The following is a 15921-nucleotide window of genomic DNA, read 5'->3' as shown; positions in this document are numbered from 1 at the left end:
ACGAGAGAGCGCTTTTCTGTCTTTCGCTCTCTCGCTTTCTCTTCACGTCCCTTTGATAGTCCTCCACTGGCTAGAAGCCTGTGGAACTGTTAGAAAGAAAGAGAGAGTGTGAGGGAGAGAGAGAGAGCGAGCACACTGCCATCTCTGTTCTCTTTCACTCTCGCCTTCCCTCTTTTTTTTTGCTCATGAGATTTGTGCCTCTCCCTGCCCTCTCTGCCACTCTCTCTTTTCCTTCCCTCATTCCATCTTTTCTTTTTCTTTCTCTGTCAACCTCCCTAGTTCTCTGTCAGTTGGTGCCACTGTCTCCCCTCTCGCTTTCTGTCACCCCCCCCCCTCTCTCTCTCCCCCTCGACACTCCTCCTTTTTACTCTGTCCTCCTCTCGCTTCTCCTCACTCAATCTCTCTCTTTCTCCTGCATCCACCTCACTGCGTATCCATTCAAAGAAACCATTTGAAAGAAATAGTCTCATTGGAACGGCCGCCACCCTGCCTCTGGGTGTCAAACTCATCAAGCCCAGAAAGCCTACTCGCTACTCCGGCATTATGTATGCGTCGTTGTGTATGCCTGGTGGGTCATGTTTTTCTTTGTTCATGTGTTGGTAATTTTGTTCCCGATCCACAGGGTACAGGAGGGACCATTTTTGCCACTGAGCGGGTGTGCGTGCGCTAGGTTAACTGTTTTCTAAATGGGATTCCTGGAGCTACACATTTAGCCACCAGCTGGGTGGTTGTGGAGGGGGAGAGGAAGGAGGGATGGGGGAGGGCAGTAGAGATGCAGTGGTTTTGGGAGAGATATCGTGATTGGTTGGTTTGTTGTAACTGGTAGATGCTTTTGGGGTGGGTCTTTCTCTCGCTCACTGGCATTTCACTAGTTCAGTTCAGTTAAAGTAGCTGTATGTTTGCTAGTAGCGGTATGCTAGAAGCACTGGCAGTTGTCTCACTAACATAATAGTAACGGCAGAGATTACAGTTAACACAACAGTAGTAGCTACTAGCAGCTGTGACCTCGGAGGCAGTAGCCAGTCTCAGTCAATGGGACAGAGAGGCTGAGACCGAGAAAGTGCCCGGGGGGGGGGGGGGTCATGGTGGGCGGCATGCCGTTGACCGTGACCCTTTTCCCTCCACGCCGTTATGGACAGTAACGCCCGCGATCGTCCTCGGTCCAGCAGCCAGAGAGAAGTAAAAGACCTGTGAGGATCGAAAGGGCCGCGGGCATAATCAGGCTTTTACAGCCGCTAAAGCTGAGATGGAAGTGTATACTGTATGGAAACACACACATACATGCATACATACATTGTAGTAACCCAATGTGTGGACAGTTCTACAGCTAGTGTTTCCCTGTGACATAATGTGCAGTAATAGTCCACTACCAGCAGACCACAGTGGATCATACTGCTGATAGGTAGATGGCACACTACAGTACACCAGCAGCAGGGTTATTTATGGGTGTTCATCTTTAAAAGGCTGCAGGCTGAGAAGGACATGACCTCTAAGAGAGAGAAAGAGCGAGAGGCAGAGCTCAATGGCTGCCCTGTTAGCGAGGGATTCACACACACAGCCCTGTCAGCAGAAGTGTGTGTGTGTGTGTGTAGGTCTGAGAGAGAAAGGGTAGACCATGTCTGTGTTCTTAATGTGTATCAGTGGCCGACTGGCCAGTGTGTGTGAGAGAGTCTTCGTATTTTTATGCAAGTGTGCGTGTAGTTATATATTTTGGTGTGTGTAAGTCCTCCTCCCTTCTCTCTAAGCTTATTGGACGACCAGGGTGCTCTGTGGCAGCAGTAGCAGAGCTGTTCTGTGATTGGTCCAGCTGCTCCAGCGGCGGGTGCTGTCTCCAGTGGCGGGGTGACGTCAGTACTGCTCACTGGGTCAGCATTGCGAGAAGGAAGGAGAGTAAGGGGGGGGGGGGTGATGAAGGAGGGAGGGGACACTGCAGTATTCAGAACCCTTCCAATGCAAGAACGCATGTTTCTTCTTCCCAGGTTGTTTCACTCTCAGAAAGGAGGGAAGATGGCGAGAAGAGAGGAGACGTTCATGTGAACTCTCTCTTCTGCGGTACCACTACTGCTGGTAGTAGTAGAAAGTCGAGGGCCTGCTATTTTGAATGGCAGAAGGAGTGGGGGACATTTTGTGTGGGGGGGGGGGGGTTGACTGTTGTGGCTTCTGCTGTGTTGAATTCTTGGTGGGCCAGGCTTGTCGTTTGAAACGATGCCATCAAGATAGAACGTGGTTAACTCGAAGGTGTTGGCCAGGCTCACACCGTTAGGAAGATGGATAACCGGCCTGCCAGTAAAACACTTAATTCCTTTACGTTTAAAAAAAAACTCTAAACGGATAGTGTTCAACTCTGCACGTTGACTTGGTGGGTGCTTCTGACCTGCAGTACTGTGTCCATTCATCATGGTGGAGGTGGAGGCTCAGGTACCTCACCGTTTACAGCCAGATTCTCGCTCTCATTGTATTTCTCTCCTTCCCCCTATCTACTACCCAGTTCTCTCTCTGTCTCTCTCTCTCTGTGTGTTTCTCATTTATATACAGGGCTAATAGCAGAAATAAAGAGTGCTCTATCCTTCTTCATTGTCTCCTTCCCTCACTCCTGGGGTGAGGTAGTGGGTTATTAGAACAGAAGGAACGCTGCATTCCTCTCTCTCTCTCAACATTGTTGATTAGCAGGGAGGAGAGCATCACTCCCTCTATTGCTCTCCTCTCTCTCCCTCCCTCCCTCATCAACCCCCCCCCCCACACCCCTGTCTTTCCTCACGCTCATTTTGTCTCTCCCTCAGCACATTTCTATAGGTCCAATCATTTCTAGTTGTCGTGTCTGTGTGCCCAAGCAGGGTTAAACAGATTGACAAGCGAGTCCCCTGTATTCTGTCTCTTGTGTGTCTTCCTGCAGAGATGAGAGGGAGCAGTGCAATGTGCTAACAGTGTAAAGCCCCATATCCACCATTTCAATACTGTTATATTGGATATAAGAGTCATGTTGATTGGACATGCGTTGATTATGTGACAGAGATGATGGTGATGATGGTGCTTGTCGGTATGATGACGAGTCTATGGTGGCTGATTTGTGACGGGCATGACCGTTGTCACGTGACGGTGATTGTGTTGCCGAATGACTCGCGTTACCGAGTGTCATGTTCAGCTGCATCACCTTATCCATCAACGGAGGGGTGCTCTTGTCAACCGACATGCAGTGTAATTACAGGGACATGATGAGGGGGTAGCTTCCACCCCCGCCGTCTCTCATCCTCGTACAGCTGGGGTGTAAGTAAGTAGCCTTGCATGAGCTTTGGTTTGTGCGCTCCAGGAATGCCTCATAGGCTCCTATCTCCTGTTTCTGTAGCGTGAGGAAGCTTGATGTGCAAGTACACCCCCTGGACAGGATGCTATACTACCATAGGGCCTTAACCTGAATCTATCTCCTTAATGCTGAGCGCCAAGCAGAGCCTCATCGGGTCCCATTTTTACAGTCTTTGTTAAGACTTGGTCGGGGATTGAACTCCCAACCTTCCAATCTCAGGGCGGACACTAAGCACAAGGCCACTGAGTTGGCTACAGCTGGGGTGTATACCGTCATTTTGGGGCGGCAGGTAGCCTAGTGGTTAGAGCGTTGGGCCAGTAACCGAAAGGTTGCTGGATCGAATCTCCGTGTTGACAAGGTAAAAATCTGTCGTTCTGCCCCTGAACAAGGCAGTTAATCCACTGTTCCCCGGTAGGCCGTCATTGTAAATAAGAACTTGTTCTTAACTGACTTGTCTAGTTAAATAAAGGTAAAAAAAAATCTAATGTGATTGGTTTATTGATTGGTGACCACTATAATCAGCCATACTTCATGGGATCAATAACATTTATTTATTTAAGCTTTGGTCTTTTAACCCCAAATGGGTTTTGGAACATTGGGAGATCTGTTGTCGTTTGTGGCCTCCAGGCTTGGGCCAACACATTTTTGGGAGGCAAAGCACTCTGTGACAAATGACCTTTATGTAATGTAAAACCAAAGAAGGTTAATTGAACAGGAAACTGAAGGTCACTTTGGCCCGATAGGCTCAGACAGAGTCGTTAGCTAGTGCGGTTTAGCTACTATGTGTCATGCATTTGTCTGGTTTGAGCCCTGGTATGAATCGATATTCAAGTCAGCCAATATTAAATACAGTAAATATCTCAACACATTATTTATAGAAATGCTTTCCTTCAGCGCAAAAAAAAAAAGATGTTTTTGCTGTAACCGAGCCATGTTTGTTTGGTTTGAATCTTGCCCGAGACAGATTTCGTCTCAGACCTGGTCTTTTCTCAACCCTGGTACCCTGCTCTGGCAAGCTCCACGTGTCGATGACAATGACAGCCAGAAGCCCTGCAGCTAGTCTGCTTCTTCTCCTCTCCCTCCTCCTCCCTTCACAGAAAGAGGAGCGTCTATCCCTCCCTTCATCTGTTAGCCTGGGCTTGGGGAAGTGGACAGAGTGGGCAGAAAGGGAATATGGGATATTCTCCTCCCATGTGGATTCCATCCCTTCAGCAGACCAGAGCTCGGTCTGTCGTTAACAAAAAGCCTACTGCTATTACGTATTTATAATGTGATATAATAGAGACGATTTAATATAGAGTATTTCCTACGCTTCCTGTTAATCTAGCAGTTTGAGATGTATGATGGAAATGGATCTAATGAATGATTTAGCTAGCTGAGGGTTTGGGCTACTATTAATAACTCATGATTGAATAGCTCCTAGCTGCTACCCTGCCATGCTTTAACATACTATGACGTGCATGTCTCCTGACATATATCCCCACTCTTACATGGGGAAACTGCTGTAGTGCCTGCCGTGTTCTCCGAAGACTACATTTCCTACTGCTAATCGAATACTTTACAATGCCATCTGATGGTAATGGAGCTAATGAATAGTCTGTGCTGGTGTCAAGGATCTTGATAGCCAAGGGATGGAACATTTACTGTAGCTTGCGTGGCTATCTCCGTGATGGCTAGCTATGTAGCTAGCTGCTATGTTTACTGTAGATAACGTGCATAGGTCCGACTGATATGCAGTGGCACACAGTATACTGTAGGCTATAAAGTATCCTGCAGTGTTTATAAGTGTTTCAGGGGATCTCTGTACACAGTATGTGTATATAATAGTTTTTGAAGCCATCTTTTGAGAATGCGTCTAGGGAATGGTTTGATTTAGTCTCCATGTCATTTACTGGCACATCATCCTTCCACAATAGACTGCTCAGTCCCTCCCTCCTGGCTATGGTAAGATGCCATAATATAATAATATCTGCTGTACAGTACAACACGAGTAATTCGCAGAAAGGCACACGGGCCCGTTATTGTATTTCAACTGCGAATGGACGTTCTCAAATGCCAACTGGTGTGTGCATCTGTCTGAATAGTTGAATTGACGGGAATAGTGCGCTGTGTGTCTCTGTAGGCCTACTATACAGGCTAGGATGTATAACGCTTTAGACCAGTGTTTCCCAAACGGTGGGTTGCGGCGGATTTCTTTGACTTGAGTCACAAGGCTGGGCACTGGGTGTGTGTTTTCGCTTTATTTGTGGCGTACATTTCAGGAAAACACCCAAAAGCTCTTGAAGATACAGCTTTAAAACGTTTGGAAACATGCAAAGACAGTCGCGCGCACACACACACACACACACACACACACACACACACACACACACACACACACACACACACACACACACACACACACACTGGAAGAGAAGACTCCTCAATTCCCCCCCCCCAGTCTGACAGTGGAAACACACACACCGACACGCACGCACACACACACAGGCCTGTCACAAGGGAGGTGGAACAGAAGCCGATCAGTATCTACCACTTCCTGTCGTCATGTTGTGCTTCCTGTCCCTCCCCAGTAGTGTCTGAAACTGTTCCAGAGTCAGTCTTGAGCGTAGTCTACTGAATTATAGACCTATGAGCTTGCTAGCAACTCCTTAGCGACAAGGATTTTGTTGTTGCCCATCACCCTTAGCTGTTAGGGGTAGTGACACATGAACCCCCTAGATACATAAAGACAAACTGACGCTAAGTGTGTGTGTGTGTGTGTGTGTGTGCGCGCACATCTAGACAGGAAAACATCTTCATCAAAATAGTCTCTCTCCTCACCCGCCCATCTCTCCCCCCCCTCCCTCTAAACCCCAGCAGCGTGGACCCCATCCCCTCCACTGTTAAAAACCAGCATGTCTCCTCAGGTTCATTATCAGATCACCAAGTGGATTATTTAGCTAGGCAAACAGCCTCCTCCTCCCCCTGCTGTGGTAGCCGTTAGGCATAACAACGTTAGCCTAGGATGCTAAGGCAACAATGTAAAATATAGGCTGGGATGAAGTTGGCGTTTTATAATGTGGGATTTGAATAAAAGGCGCAGACCTGTTTTCCCTTGAGCAACGTATTTGAAAGAATAATTAAAATGTACACTCAGCAAGGGAGGCTGCAAATTGGAAGATCTTGGCAGATTTGAACTGCGTTGCCTCCTCATTATGTATGATGACGTCACTGCCGAGTCTACCCGTTTAAGCCAGATACTGCAGTGCACGTGTCAAACTCATTCAATTGAGGAGCCGAGTGTCTGCGCGTTTTTGCTCCTCCCTTGTACTGGATTGATGAATTCAGGTCACTAGTTAGTCAGGAACTCCCCTCGCCTGGTTGCCTAGGTCTCAACTGAAAGGAAAAACCTAAAACCACCAGATCCTCCATGGAATGAGTTTGACCGCCCTGCTGAAGTGTTATTAAGATACTATGTACATGTGGACGTGTTCATGTTCCTGTTGGGATAATGGTGTCCCCTCCTCGCTGCGTTCTGTGTGTGTGTACAGTATTGTCAGTGACCTGCGTCTCATTGAGGGGACAGTACAGAGCAGAGGCGAGGACGTCCTCTGTGACGAGCACTGTTAAGGCCGACTGTGTGTGACGGCGACGCGCTCTCTCAGATTTTTAAGAGGGATAAACAAATGATTGGCGATTTACACACAGATGAAGAAAAATGATTTGTTAAAGTACAACGCGTAATCAAGATAAAAGCCTGATGGGCAGAGAAGTTACTGGGATGAGGCTTTACGTGGAATATCCAGATCTTATTTGGGGTTTTGAATTTGAAGGAGTTGAAGCTGTCTCAGTGCCTGAGGTGTTCAGGGGAGACTGTTCCACAACAACAAAAAACGGACCCCTGTAGAAGATGGGAAATTGACCTAGTCGTGTATGGAAACGGGGGGTGTGGAAACTCTGTGGCAGTAGTTGTGGACCCCTCTTCTCTCCACATTCCCCTCCCTCCATACCATCTCTCCCCCTATGCTGTGTTTCTCTTAGCCGTTCCGGTGAGTATCACAATCGCTGCGGGTTGCCACATGCTTTAATCACATGCATGAGCCCTATTGCCCAAACTGATTGCATTTGTATGGCGTTCCTCCGCGAGGGATGCTGAAAATACTCTAGTCACATTCCCTGTGTCCACAGGCCTGGCTGAGAGCTGTGTGTGTGTCCATGGTAACCAGGCAACAGTGTCAAACATCGGCGCCCATGCCCAATTTACATCGCTCTGAAGGCGCATGAAACCATATGCTTCTTTTTTAAGGGAAAACAGCTAGTGAAATACAGACTACGCACACACTCTGCCCCGCCTCACTGGAGTCTAAACTGCTGACTGTGCCAGAGCTTTTACGTACATTCGTCCGTCCGTGGTGTTCGCCTTTTTGAATGTCTCGCTCTCCCTCCACTACTCCCGCTCCAGCCAGCCACCACACCCCCCTCCACCCCACCGCAGTACACATACAGCTGGGCGGAGCCAAGAGAGAAGGTACAGGCTATGCTATGGTTGTAATTGCTATGCTGTTAGCATTTGCAACATGCTATGCTGCTGCTAGCGTAGTGCCCGCCACATGCCAGCTAAATCCTGTGGAATGGCTGAGAGGCAGGAACCTGGAGATGGTTAAACACAGTGATCAGCCCAGCCCACATTCCTCACTGTCGCTGCGTCCAAAATTGCACCCTATTCCCTATACTTTTGATCTAGGCCCTTAGGACCGTTCGGGACGCAGTCACTTTCTACCCACCTCGCTGTCCCCTAAGTAACCTGCTAAAGGTAGGGGTCGCCCTGAACCACAGATCTAGGTTCAGATTTACCCTCGTTCTTCATCTCACCCGTTAGGGAGATTGATGGAATAATAGCTGATCCTGTATAAGTGGTTAAGAGCAGCTCCCACAAACTGAACACAACCAGGACATCTGTTTTATCCTCTATCCTTCTCCTCTCCTTCCTTCCTCATCCCCCCCTCTCTGTTTTCTTTCCTTCTCTCTCCCTGAATTGGGTTAGTCCATGGCAGTATAAGACATCTGTCTTCCCTACTACTTACTGAAGCTACATACCATTTAGAATACACTGTATAGTAAGAACGAATGCAGTAAGCAACATGCTAGGCTCATCCTACTGATAATGTGTCATCTAATGCATAATTACGTTGATTCCCGCCATTCTTTCATTTTGGTACAGCGCGTCCCCTCAGCTGACTACCAGCTAGCTGTTGTCAAACACACGTGGATCTCGAAAAGCTGAAATTGAGTATGACATCCTGGCATTTTAAAGCGTAGTACATTTTCGATATGTCACACTATAAAACGTTCTATTTTTGCATACCCAAAATGCCTTAGAACGCGAGTACGGGTATTCGGACACGACCCATGTGTCGCTCTCCCTGCCACAGCTGGCCACTTGTATCAATGTACAGCTCCAGGGGGACGGCAGGCGGGCAGGACAAACAGGACAAACTGCCAGCTAGGGATGAGGACTGTCCAAACTGGTCACATCAGAGCAGGGCCCAAAATTCAGACTTGGTCTCATACTATACTGTCAAAATGATTTATTCACATCTGTGTGCTATACAATAGCCTGCACATCTACATGGATACATTATCTGAAAATAGTTGGCTACTGTAACTATCTTAGCCACCCTGAGTCACTACAATAACTTCACTCATTTTTTTACTGGTTTGCATTTGGTTGGTGTTTTATGGCTGTGAAATCATGCTGGGCAGCTGTGTTCATTTTCCACGGGTCATATCTGGATCTCTTGAGGTCATCTGGAATTTGCTCTCTCTGTCCGTCCTCATTCTCATGTTGTATTTATGCTGGTAACCACTAGCCATTTTATAATAGCAATAAGGCACCTCAGGGGTTTGTGGTATATGGCCAATATACCACGGCTAAGGCCTGTATCCATATCCATAATATACAGAACAAAAATATAAACACAACATGCAACAATTTACAATAAGGAATATAAGGAAATCAGTCAATCGAAATAAATCTATGGATTTCACATGGGTGGGCCTGGGAGGGCATGGGCCAGCCAATCAGAATGAGTTTTTCCCCCACAAAAGGGCTTTATTACAGACAGAAATACTACTGCGTTTCATCAGCTGTCCGGGTGGCTGGTTTCTGATGATCCCACAGGTGAAGAAGCCAGAAGTGGAAGTCCTGGGCTGGCGTGGTTACATGTGATCTGCGGTTGTGAGGCCGGTTGGACACACTGCCAAATTCTCTAAAATGACGTTGTAGGTGGCTTATGGTAGAGAAATTAACATTACATTATCTGGCAACAGCTCTGGTGGACATTCCTGCAGTCAGCATGTCAATTGCATGCCCCCTGTGGCATTGTGACTGAACTGCACATTTTAGTGGCCTTTATTTCTACCCAGCACCAAGTGCACCTGTGTAATGATCATGCTGTTTAATCAGCTTCTTGAGATGCCACACCTGTCAGGTGGATGGATTATCTTGGCAAAGGAGAAATGCTCACTAACAGAGAAATAAGCATTTTGTGCATATGTAAAATGTCTGGGATCTTTTATTTCAGCTCATGAAACCAACACTTTACATGTTGCGTTTAGATTTTTGTTCGGTAATATATGCCATTTAGCAGACGCTTCTATTCAAAGTGACTTACATTCATGTGTTGCATACATTTGACCTACGAGTGGTCCTGAGAATCGAACCCACTATACTGGTGTTATGCTCTACTAACTGAGCTACTGTAAAAACCACTCTCTGTCCGTCCTCATTCTCATGTTACAATCATAAGGCCCATTACAGCTCTGAAAGCCATTACTTAGCTTTTGCCCATTTTATAGTTTGAGTACAGCACATTTTCTAATTGACTCTCTATAGGAAGATAGAGAGATTAGTATAGAGATCGTTGAGCTGGTCGGCTTGTTCATATCGAGTGAGGGAGGGCGGTATCTTTTATGTTTTTCCCGCTATGGAAGCTTCTGCTGATTTAGACCATATTGTGAAAGTTATTGTAGATGATGTTTTCAGATGTTAAATTAGATGTTCACTATTTAGCTGAGCAATACGCCATGATAGCGGAGACACTGAAAACACACCGTTTTTTTTCAATGTGTGCCGTGCACGTCTTAAAAAGCGCGTGAGTGTATGTGTGTATGTGTATATGTGTACAATTAATTCCCTGAAGTCTAGACAGAGACGCTGAGACTGAGAAAAATAACTGCCCTCTTACTGCAGCCTAGGGAGAGAGAGAGACAAAGAGAGATAAGAGAGAGAAACTGGTGTCAAACTAACATTTGCTAAGCTGCGGGTTGCTATGGCGATGGGCACCATGTGACCACGGTGATGGTATTCACACAGAGTGGGGAAACTGTTGAGAGAGAGAGTGCAGGCGAGAGATTCTTGAAAAGCAGAGAGTTGAGATTACAATGCATTTGATAAAATATTGATGCTCTTAGGCAGAGAGAGTGATGGGATGTGTGTGAAAGAAAGGGCCTATTGGATATTTAAGGATTTTAATGGTTTTATTTATATTTTCTCTCACAGACCCAATCCTTCTATCTCTCTCTCGCTTTAAGTATTCACAGTCTTTGATGTGGCAAGCTTAAATAATGTAAGTTCAGGAGTAAAAATGTGCTTAAGTTAGATGGACTCTGCAATCTAAGTGTTTAACATTTTATTTTAGAAGGACTACCTCGTCCCTAAACCTCACACGTACCATTGTCTGTAAGTTCCCTGAGTCGAGCATTGAATTTCAAACACAGATTCAACCACGAAGACCAGAGAGGTTTTCCAATGCCTCACAAAGAAGGGCACCTTCTTTGGGTGGTGTATCAATACACTCATTCACTACAAAGATACTATAGGCGTACTTCCTAACGCCGTTGCTGGAGAGGAAGGATTTCACCATGAGGCCAATGGTGACTTTAAAACAGTTAGAGTTTAATGGCTGTGATAGGAGAACTGAGGATTGATCGACAACATTGTAGTTACTCCGCAATAAATGTTAGAGTGAAAAGGAAAAGTGTACAGAATACAAATATTCCAAAACATGCACCCTGTTTGCAACAAGGAACTAAAGTAAAACTGCGGCAAAGAAATTAACTTTATGTCCTGAATACAAAGCGTTATGTTTGAGGCAAACACAACACATCACTGAGTACCACTCTTCATATTTTCAAGCATGGTGGTGGCTGCGTCATGAGTATGCTTGTAATCAGCAAGGACTAGGTAGTATTTTTTTAGGATAAAAAGACACGGAATAGAGCATAGAGCTAAGTACAAGGGAAATCTTATAAGAAAACCTGGTTCAGTCTGCTTTCCAACAGACACTGGGAGACAAATTCATCTTTCAACAGAACAATAACCTAAAACACAAGACAAATATACACTGGAGTTGCTTACCAAGACGACATAGAATGTTTCTCGGTGGCCTAGCTACGGTTTTGACTTAATCGGCATGAAAATCTATGGCAAGACTTGAAAATGGCTGTCTAGCAATGATCAACAACCAACCTGACAGAGCTTGAACAATTTTTAAAAGAATCATGTGCAAATATTGTACAATCCAGGTGTGCAAATCTCTTAGACTTACCCAGAAATACTCACAGCTGTAATCACTGCCAAAGGTGATTCTAACATTGACTCGGGTGTGAATACTTATGTAAATGAGATCTTTCTGTATTTATTTTTCAAGAAATTAACAAACATTTCTAAAAACATGTTTTCACTTTGTCATTATGGGGTATTGTATGTAAAAATATCAATTTAATCCATTTTGAATTCAGGCTGTAACACAACAAAATGTGGAATAAGTCAAGCGGTATGAATACGTTCTGAAAGAGAAAGGGGATACCTAGTCATTCGCACAACTGAATGCTTTCAACCGAAATGTGTCTTCTGCATTTAACCCGACCCCTCTGAATCAGTCTGGTTGTAGTTATCTAATAGGTCTTTGCTGGTTGCTACATAGAGCCAATCATATGATATGTGTTAACACACCTCCGGTTTATGTGCTATAAAATGGCTGTTCCTTTTCTTATGCTAGTTATGGTGTAACTTATCCAGAGCTGTCTTTAGGACGAAATGTTTCTGTATTTTAAACATCTGGATGGCAGTGCTGGGTTTTCTGCAGCTGCAATGAGCTGTAAAATCAGAGGCATAGTTTGTAGGCTTATTTTCCATTTGGGGGGTGTTATGCAAATTCGATGTAAATGAAGCCCCCATCAGTTAAATACATGTTGATTACGGTTGGGCTTGGTTCAGTGTGGCTTTGTGATAAGTAGTCCGTCTCTGGGTGTAAAAGAAAGCTAACAAGTGTTGGTATTTTACTAGGGGTAGTGATCTGGCTCTCTCAGTAGTAAATATGAATCTTCTGCCTTTTTGGAGCAGGGGGACGTGGCACACCTACTAGCAGCCCTGAATAGAGCGGCTGATAAGGCGACGTCTTTCACTTGACAAGAAGACGCATCGCACTCCTACACTTTATTTAGGTGTATCTGTCATCATGTTTAAAAAATAAAAAAAGTAAAAAACATTGTACTCTTTTGATATTGATTCCTGCATTGTTGGGTAGTTAAGTTAATCATTTCACTGTACATTCAGTGTACTAGTGTCAGGTCTCTGCTTCTTTTAGTAAGAGCTTATTGAGGCACACAGTGTTCATGTCACTCTATGGAAAAGTGAAACTTGAAGAGGAGATTCGAGGACTTGAACCAATGCTGAATTCCAAATCCTTATTATTGCCTCTTCTCTTTCTGCCTCTCACACAGTCAATCTCAATTTCCCCAATAAAAAAACCCCACACGGCTTATTAAATTCTCCCCTGACCGGCTGATGAACTCAATTCCCTTGTTGCCTACTTTGAATTATTTCTCACATCTGTGCCCCCATCTACCTTCTTCTTCACTCTCCTCCTATGAGCACAAGATGTTGAAAATGTCTTTCATCAAAGTTTGCTCGCTGGGCCTAGATAACATAGAACGGGACTAGGCCACTAGGGGATTTGGGGTTAGAATTTTAGCAGTACAAAATCCTAAAGGTTTAGGGTTGCGTTTTATCCTCTTAACCTCAGCAAGAGAATATCTACCTCATTTATACTTGACCCTCTAAGCACGCTTTCGGATAACTGTTGTCGTTGTTAATTTTGTTGGTGGGTTGTTTTTTTTTATACGATGGAAATGAATGCATATTAATAATGTTGTCATGGCAACCCTGGATCAGATCAAATAACTTGATTAAAGGATTCCTCCCAATTTATGATATGAATAATACATGTGGAACTCCATGACGTTGTGCGTGTGTGTGCGTGCACGTGCACAATCCCGTTTCAAATATTAAACCTCATCCCTCTGAAAGCAGAACGCATCTCAAAACATGCCCCTACCTCTCCAGACCTGCCCGGACACCTATCTAATGCACTAATGCAGGACGGGAGGTTATGAAAAATACATCGCCCTGTTAAATAGAAATCACCCGAGTAGCACTAAAATACACCCCACCTAACTGCTCACTGGAGCACCCTCACCACTGCTCTCCACACCCACAAGTTGCCAGCGTCGCAGGGCACACCAACACCACCCAGAAGTATGTCCTCGCTGCCAGAGGGAATTTGGCTGGCTGCAGAGGGAGGAGAGAGGCCTTAAAAGCACATGCGCGCGCGCGCACACACACACGCACGCACACTCTCTCCTCTCTCTATCGCACACACATTAAACCAGATAGACTTTATTAGGTTGGATGATAAGCCATTAGCTCAGTGAGAAGCCATGAGGGTGTGTGTTTGTATCAGCGGGCCGTATATAACACCACCCCTGTCTGTCTGGTTATTGGAGACGTCTCCTTCCGCCCTGTTAGTGCCTTGGCCGCCTGACTCTCCTTTTAGATCCGGGTAGAAGTCTGTATGCCTGTTAGCACAGATTTAGGATCAGCTTATTCTTCCTGTAGTCAATCCAGCATTGGGGAACATCCTGCGCGAACACATGCCACATCTATTTTTCTGGGCAAAAGCACTGTTCATAACACAAACTGTTCACACCGGGTGTGCTCCCCACAGTTTGGGAACCACTGTTCTAGAGGAAATGTCTTCTCTATGGGAAACCTTTTGTGTTGTAAACTTTGTGTGTTGGTGAGTGTCGAACTGACCTATGACCTTTTGTCTTCTCTTGGCAGGTGTTCACCACGTACTCCAACGAGGACTACGACCGGCGTAATGATGACGTGGACCCCATGGCGGCGTCGGCTGAGTACGAGCTGGAGAAAAGGGTGGAGAGACTGGACCTCTTCCCTGTGGAATTAGAGAAAGGTAAATGGCTCTGCATGGCTCAGTCGGTAGAGCCTGGCGCGTGCAACACCAAGGGCTATGGGTTCGATTCCTGCTGGGGCCAACCATACGTAAAATGTATTTCAAATTTATTTATATAGCCCTTCTTACATCAGCTGATGTCACAAAGTCCTGTACAGAAACCCAGCCTAAATCCCCAAACAGCAAGCAATGCAGGTGTAGAAGCACGGTGGCTAGGAAAAACTCCCTAGAAAGGCCAAAACCTAGGAAGAAACCTAGAGAGGAACCAGGCTATGAGGGGTGGCCAGTCCTCTTCTGGCTGTGCCTGCTGGAGATTATAACAGACCATGGCCAAGATGTTCAAATGTTCATAAATGACCAGCATGGTCAAATAATAATAATCACAGTAGTTATCGAGGGTGCAGCAAGTCAGCACCTCAGGAGTAAATGTCAGTTGGTTTTTTAGCACGTCCGGTGAACAGGTCAGGGTTCCATAGCCGCAGGCAGAACAGTTGAAACTGGAGCAGCAGCAAGGCCAGGTGGACTGAGGACAGCAAGGAGTCATCATGCCAGGTAGTCCTGACGCATGGCCCTAGGGCTCAGGTCCTCCGAGAGAGGGAAAGAAAGAGAGAAGGAGAGAATTAGAGAGAGCATACTTAAATTCACACAGGACACCGGATAAGACAGGAGAAGTCCTCCAGATATAACAAACTGACCCTAGCCCCCTGACACATTAACTACTGCAGCATAAATACTGGAGGCTGAGACAGGAGGGGTCAGGAGACACTGTGGCCCCATCCGATGATACCCCCGGACAGGGCCAAACAGGAAGGATATAACCCCACCCACTTTGCCAAAGCACAGCCCCCACACCACTAGAGGGAAATCTTCAACCACCAACTTACCCTCCTGAGACAGGGCCGAGTATAGCCCACAAAGATCTCCGCCACGGCACAAACCCTTTTTAAATGTAACCTTTATGGTTAGCAGATGTTATTGTGTTTGTAGAGAAATGCTTGTGCTTCTAGTTCCAATATTACTTGGTAGATAGTGCAGCAAGATCTAACAATTCCACAACAAATGCCTAATGGAATGGAATGGAATAAGAATATACACTGCACAAAAAAATAAAGGGAACACTAGATCCTAGATCTGAATGAATGAAATATTCTTATTAAATACTTTTTTCTTTACATAGTTGAATGTGCTGACAACAAAATCACACAAAAATTATTAATGGAAATCAAATTTAACAACCCATGGAGGTCTGGATTTGGAGTCACACTCAAAATTAAAGTGGAAAACCACACTACAGGCTGATCCAACTTTGATGTAATGTCCTTA

General features: G+C 45.5%; 1 protein-coding gene across 1 annotated transcript in view; it reads left to right on the top strand.

The window, feature by feature from the left end:
• Positions 1-15921, top strand: part of LOC129832891 (neurabin-2-like) — a 61209-nt gene that overhangs the window by 25545 nt on the left and 19743 nt on the right. Inside the window, exon 3 of the mRNA XM_055896993.1 lies at positions 14466-14598. Coding sequence (XP_055752968.1) covers positions 14466-14598 — 133 coding nt within the window. The remainder of the gene's footprint in view (positions 1-14465; positions 14599-15921) is intronic.

This window comes from Salvelinus fontinalis, chromosome 34 (genome assembly GCF_029448725.1).
Source record: "Salvelinus fontinalis isolate EN_2023a chromosome 34, ASM2944872v1, whole genome shotgun sequence".
Taxonomy (NCBI): Eukaryota; Metazoa; Chordata; class Actinopteri; order Salmoniformes; family Salmonidae; genus Salvelinus; species Salvelinus fontinalis.
The sequence above is the reverse complement of the archived record's forward strand: the minus strand, read 5'-3'. Positions and strand labels throughout refer to the sequence as shown.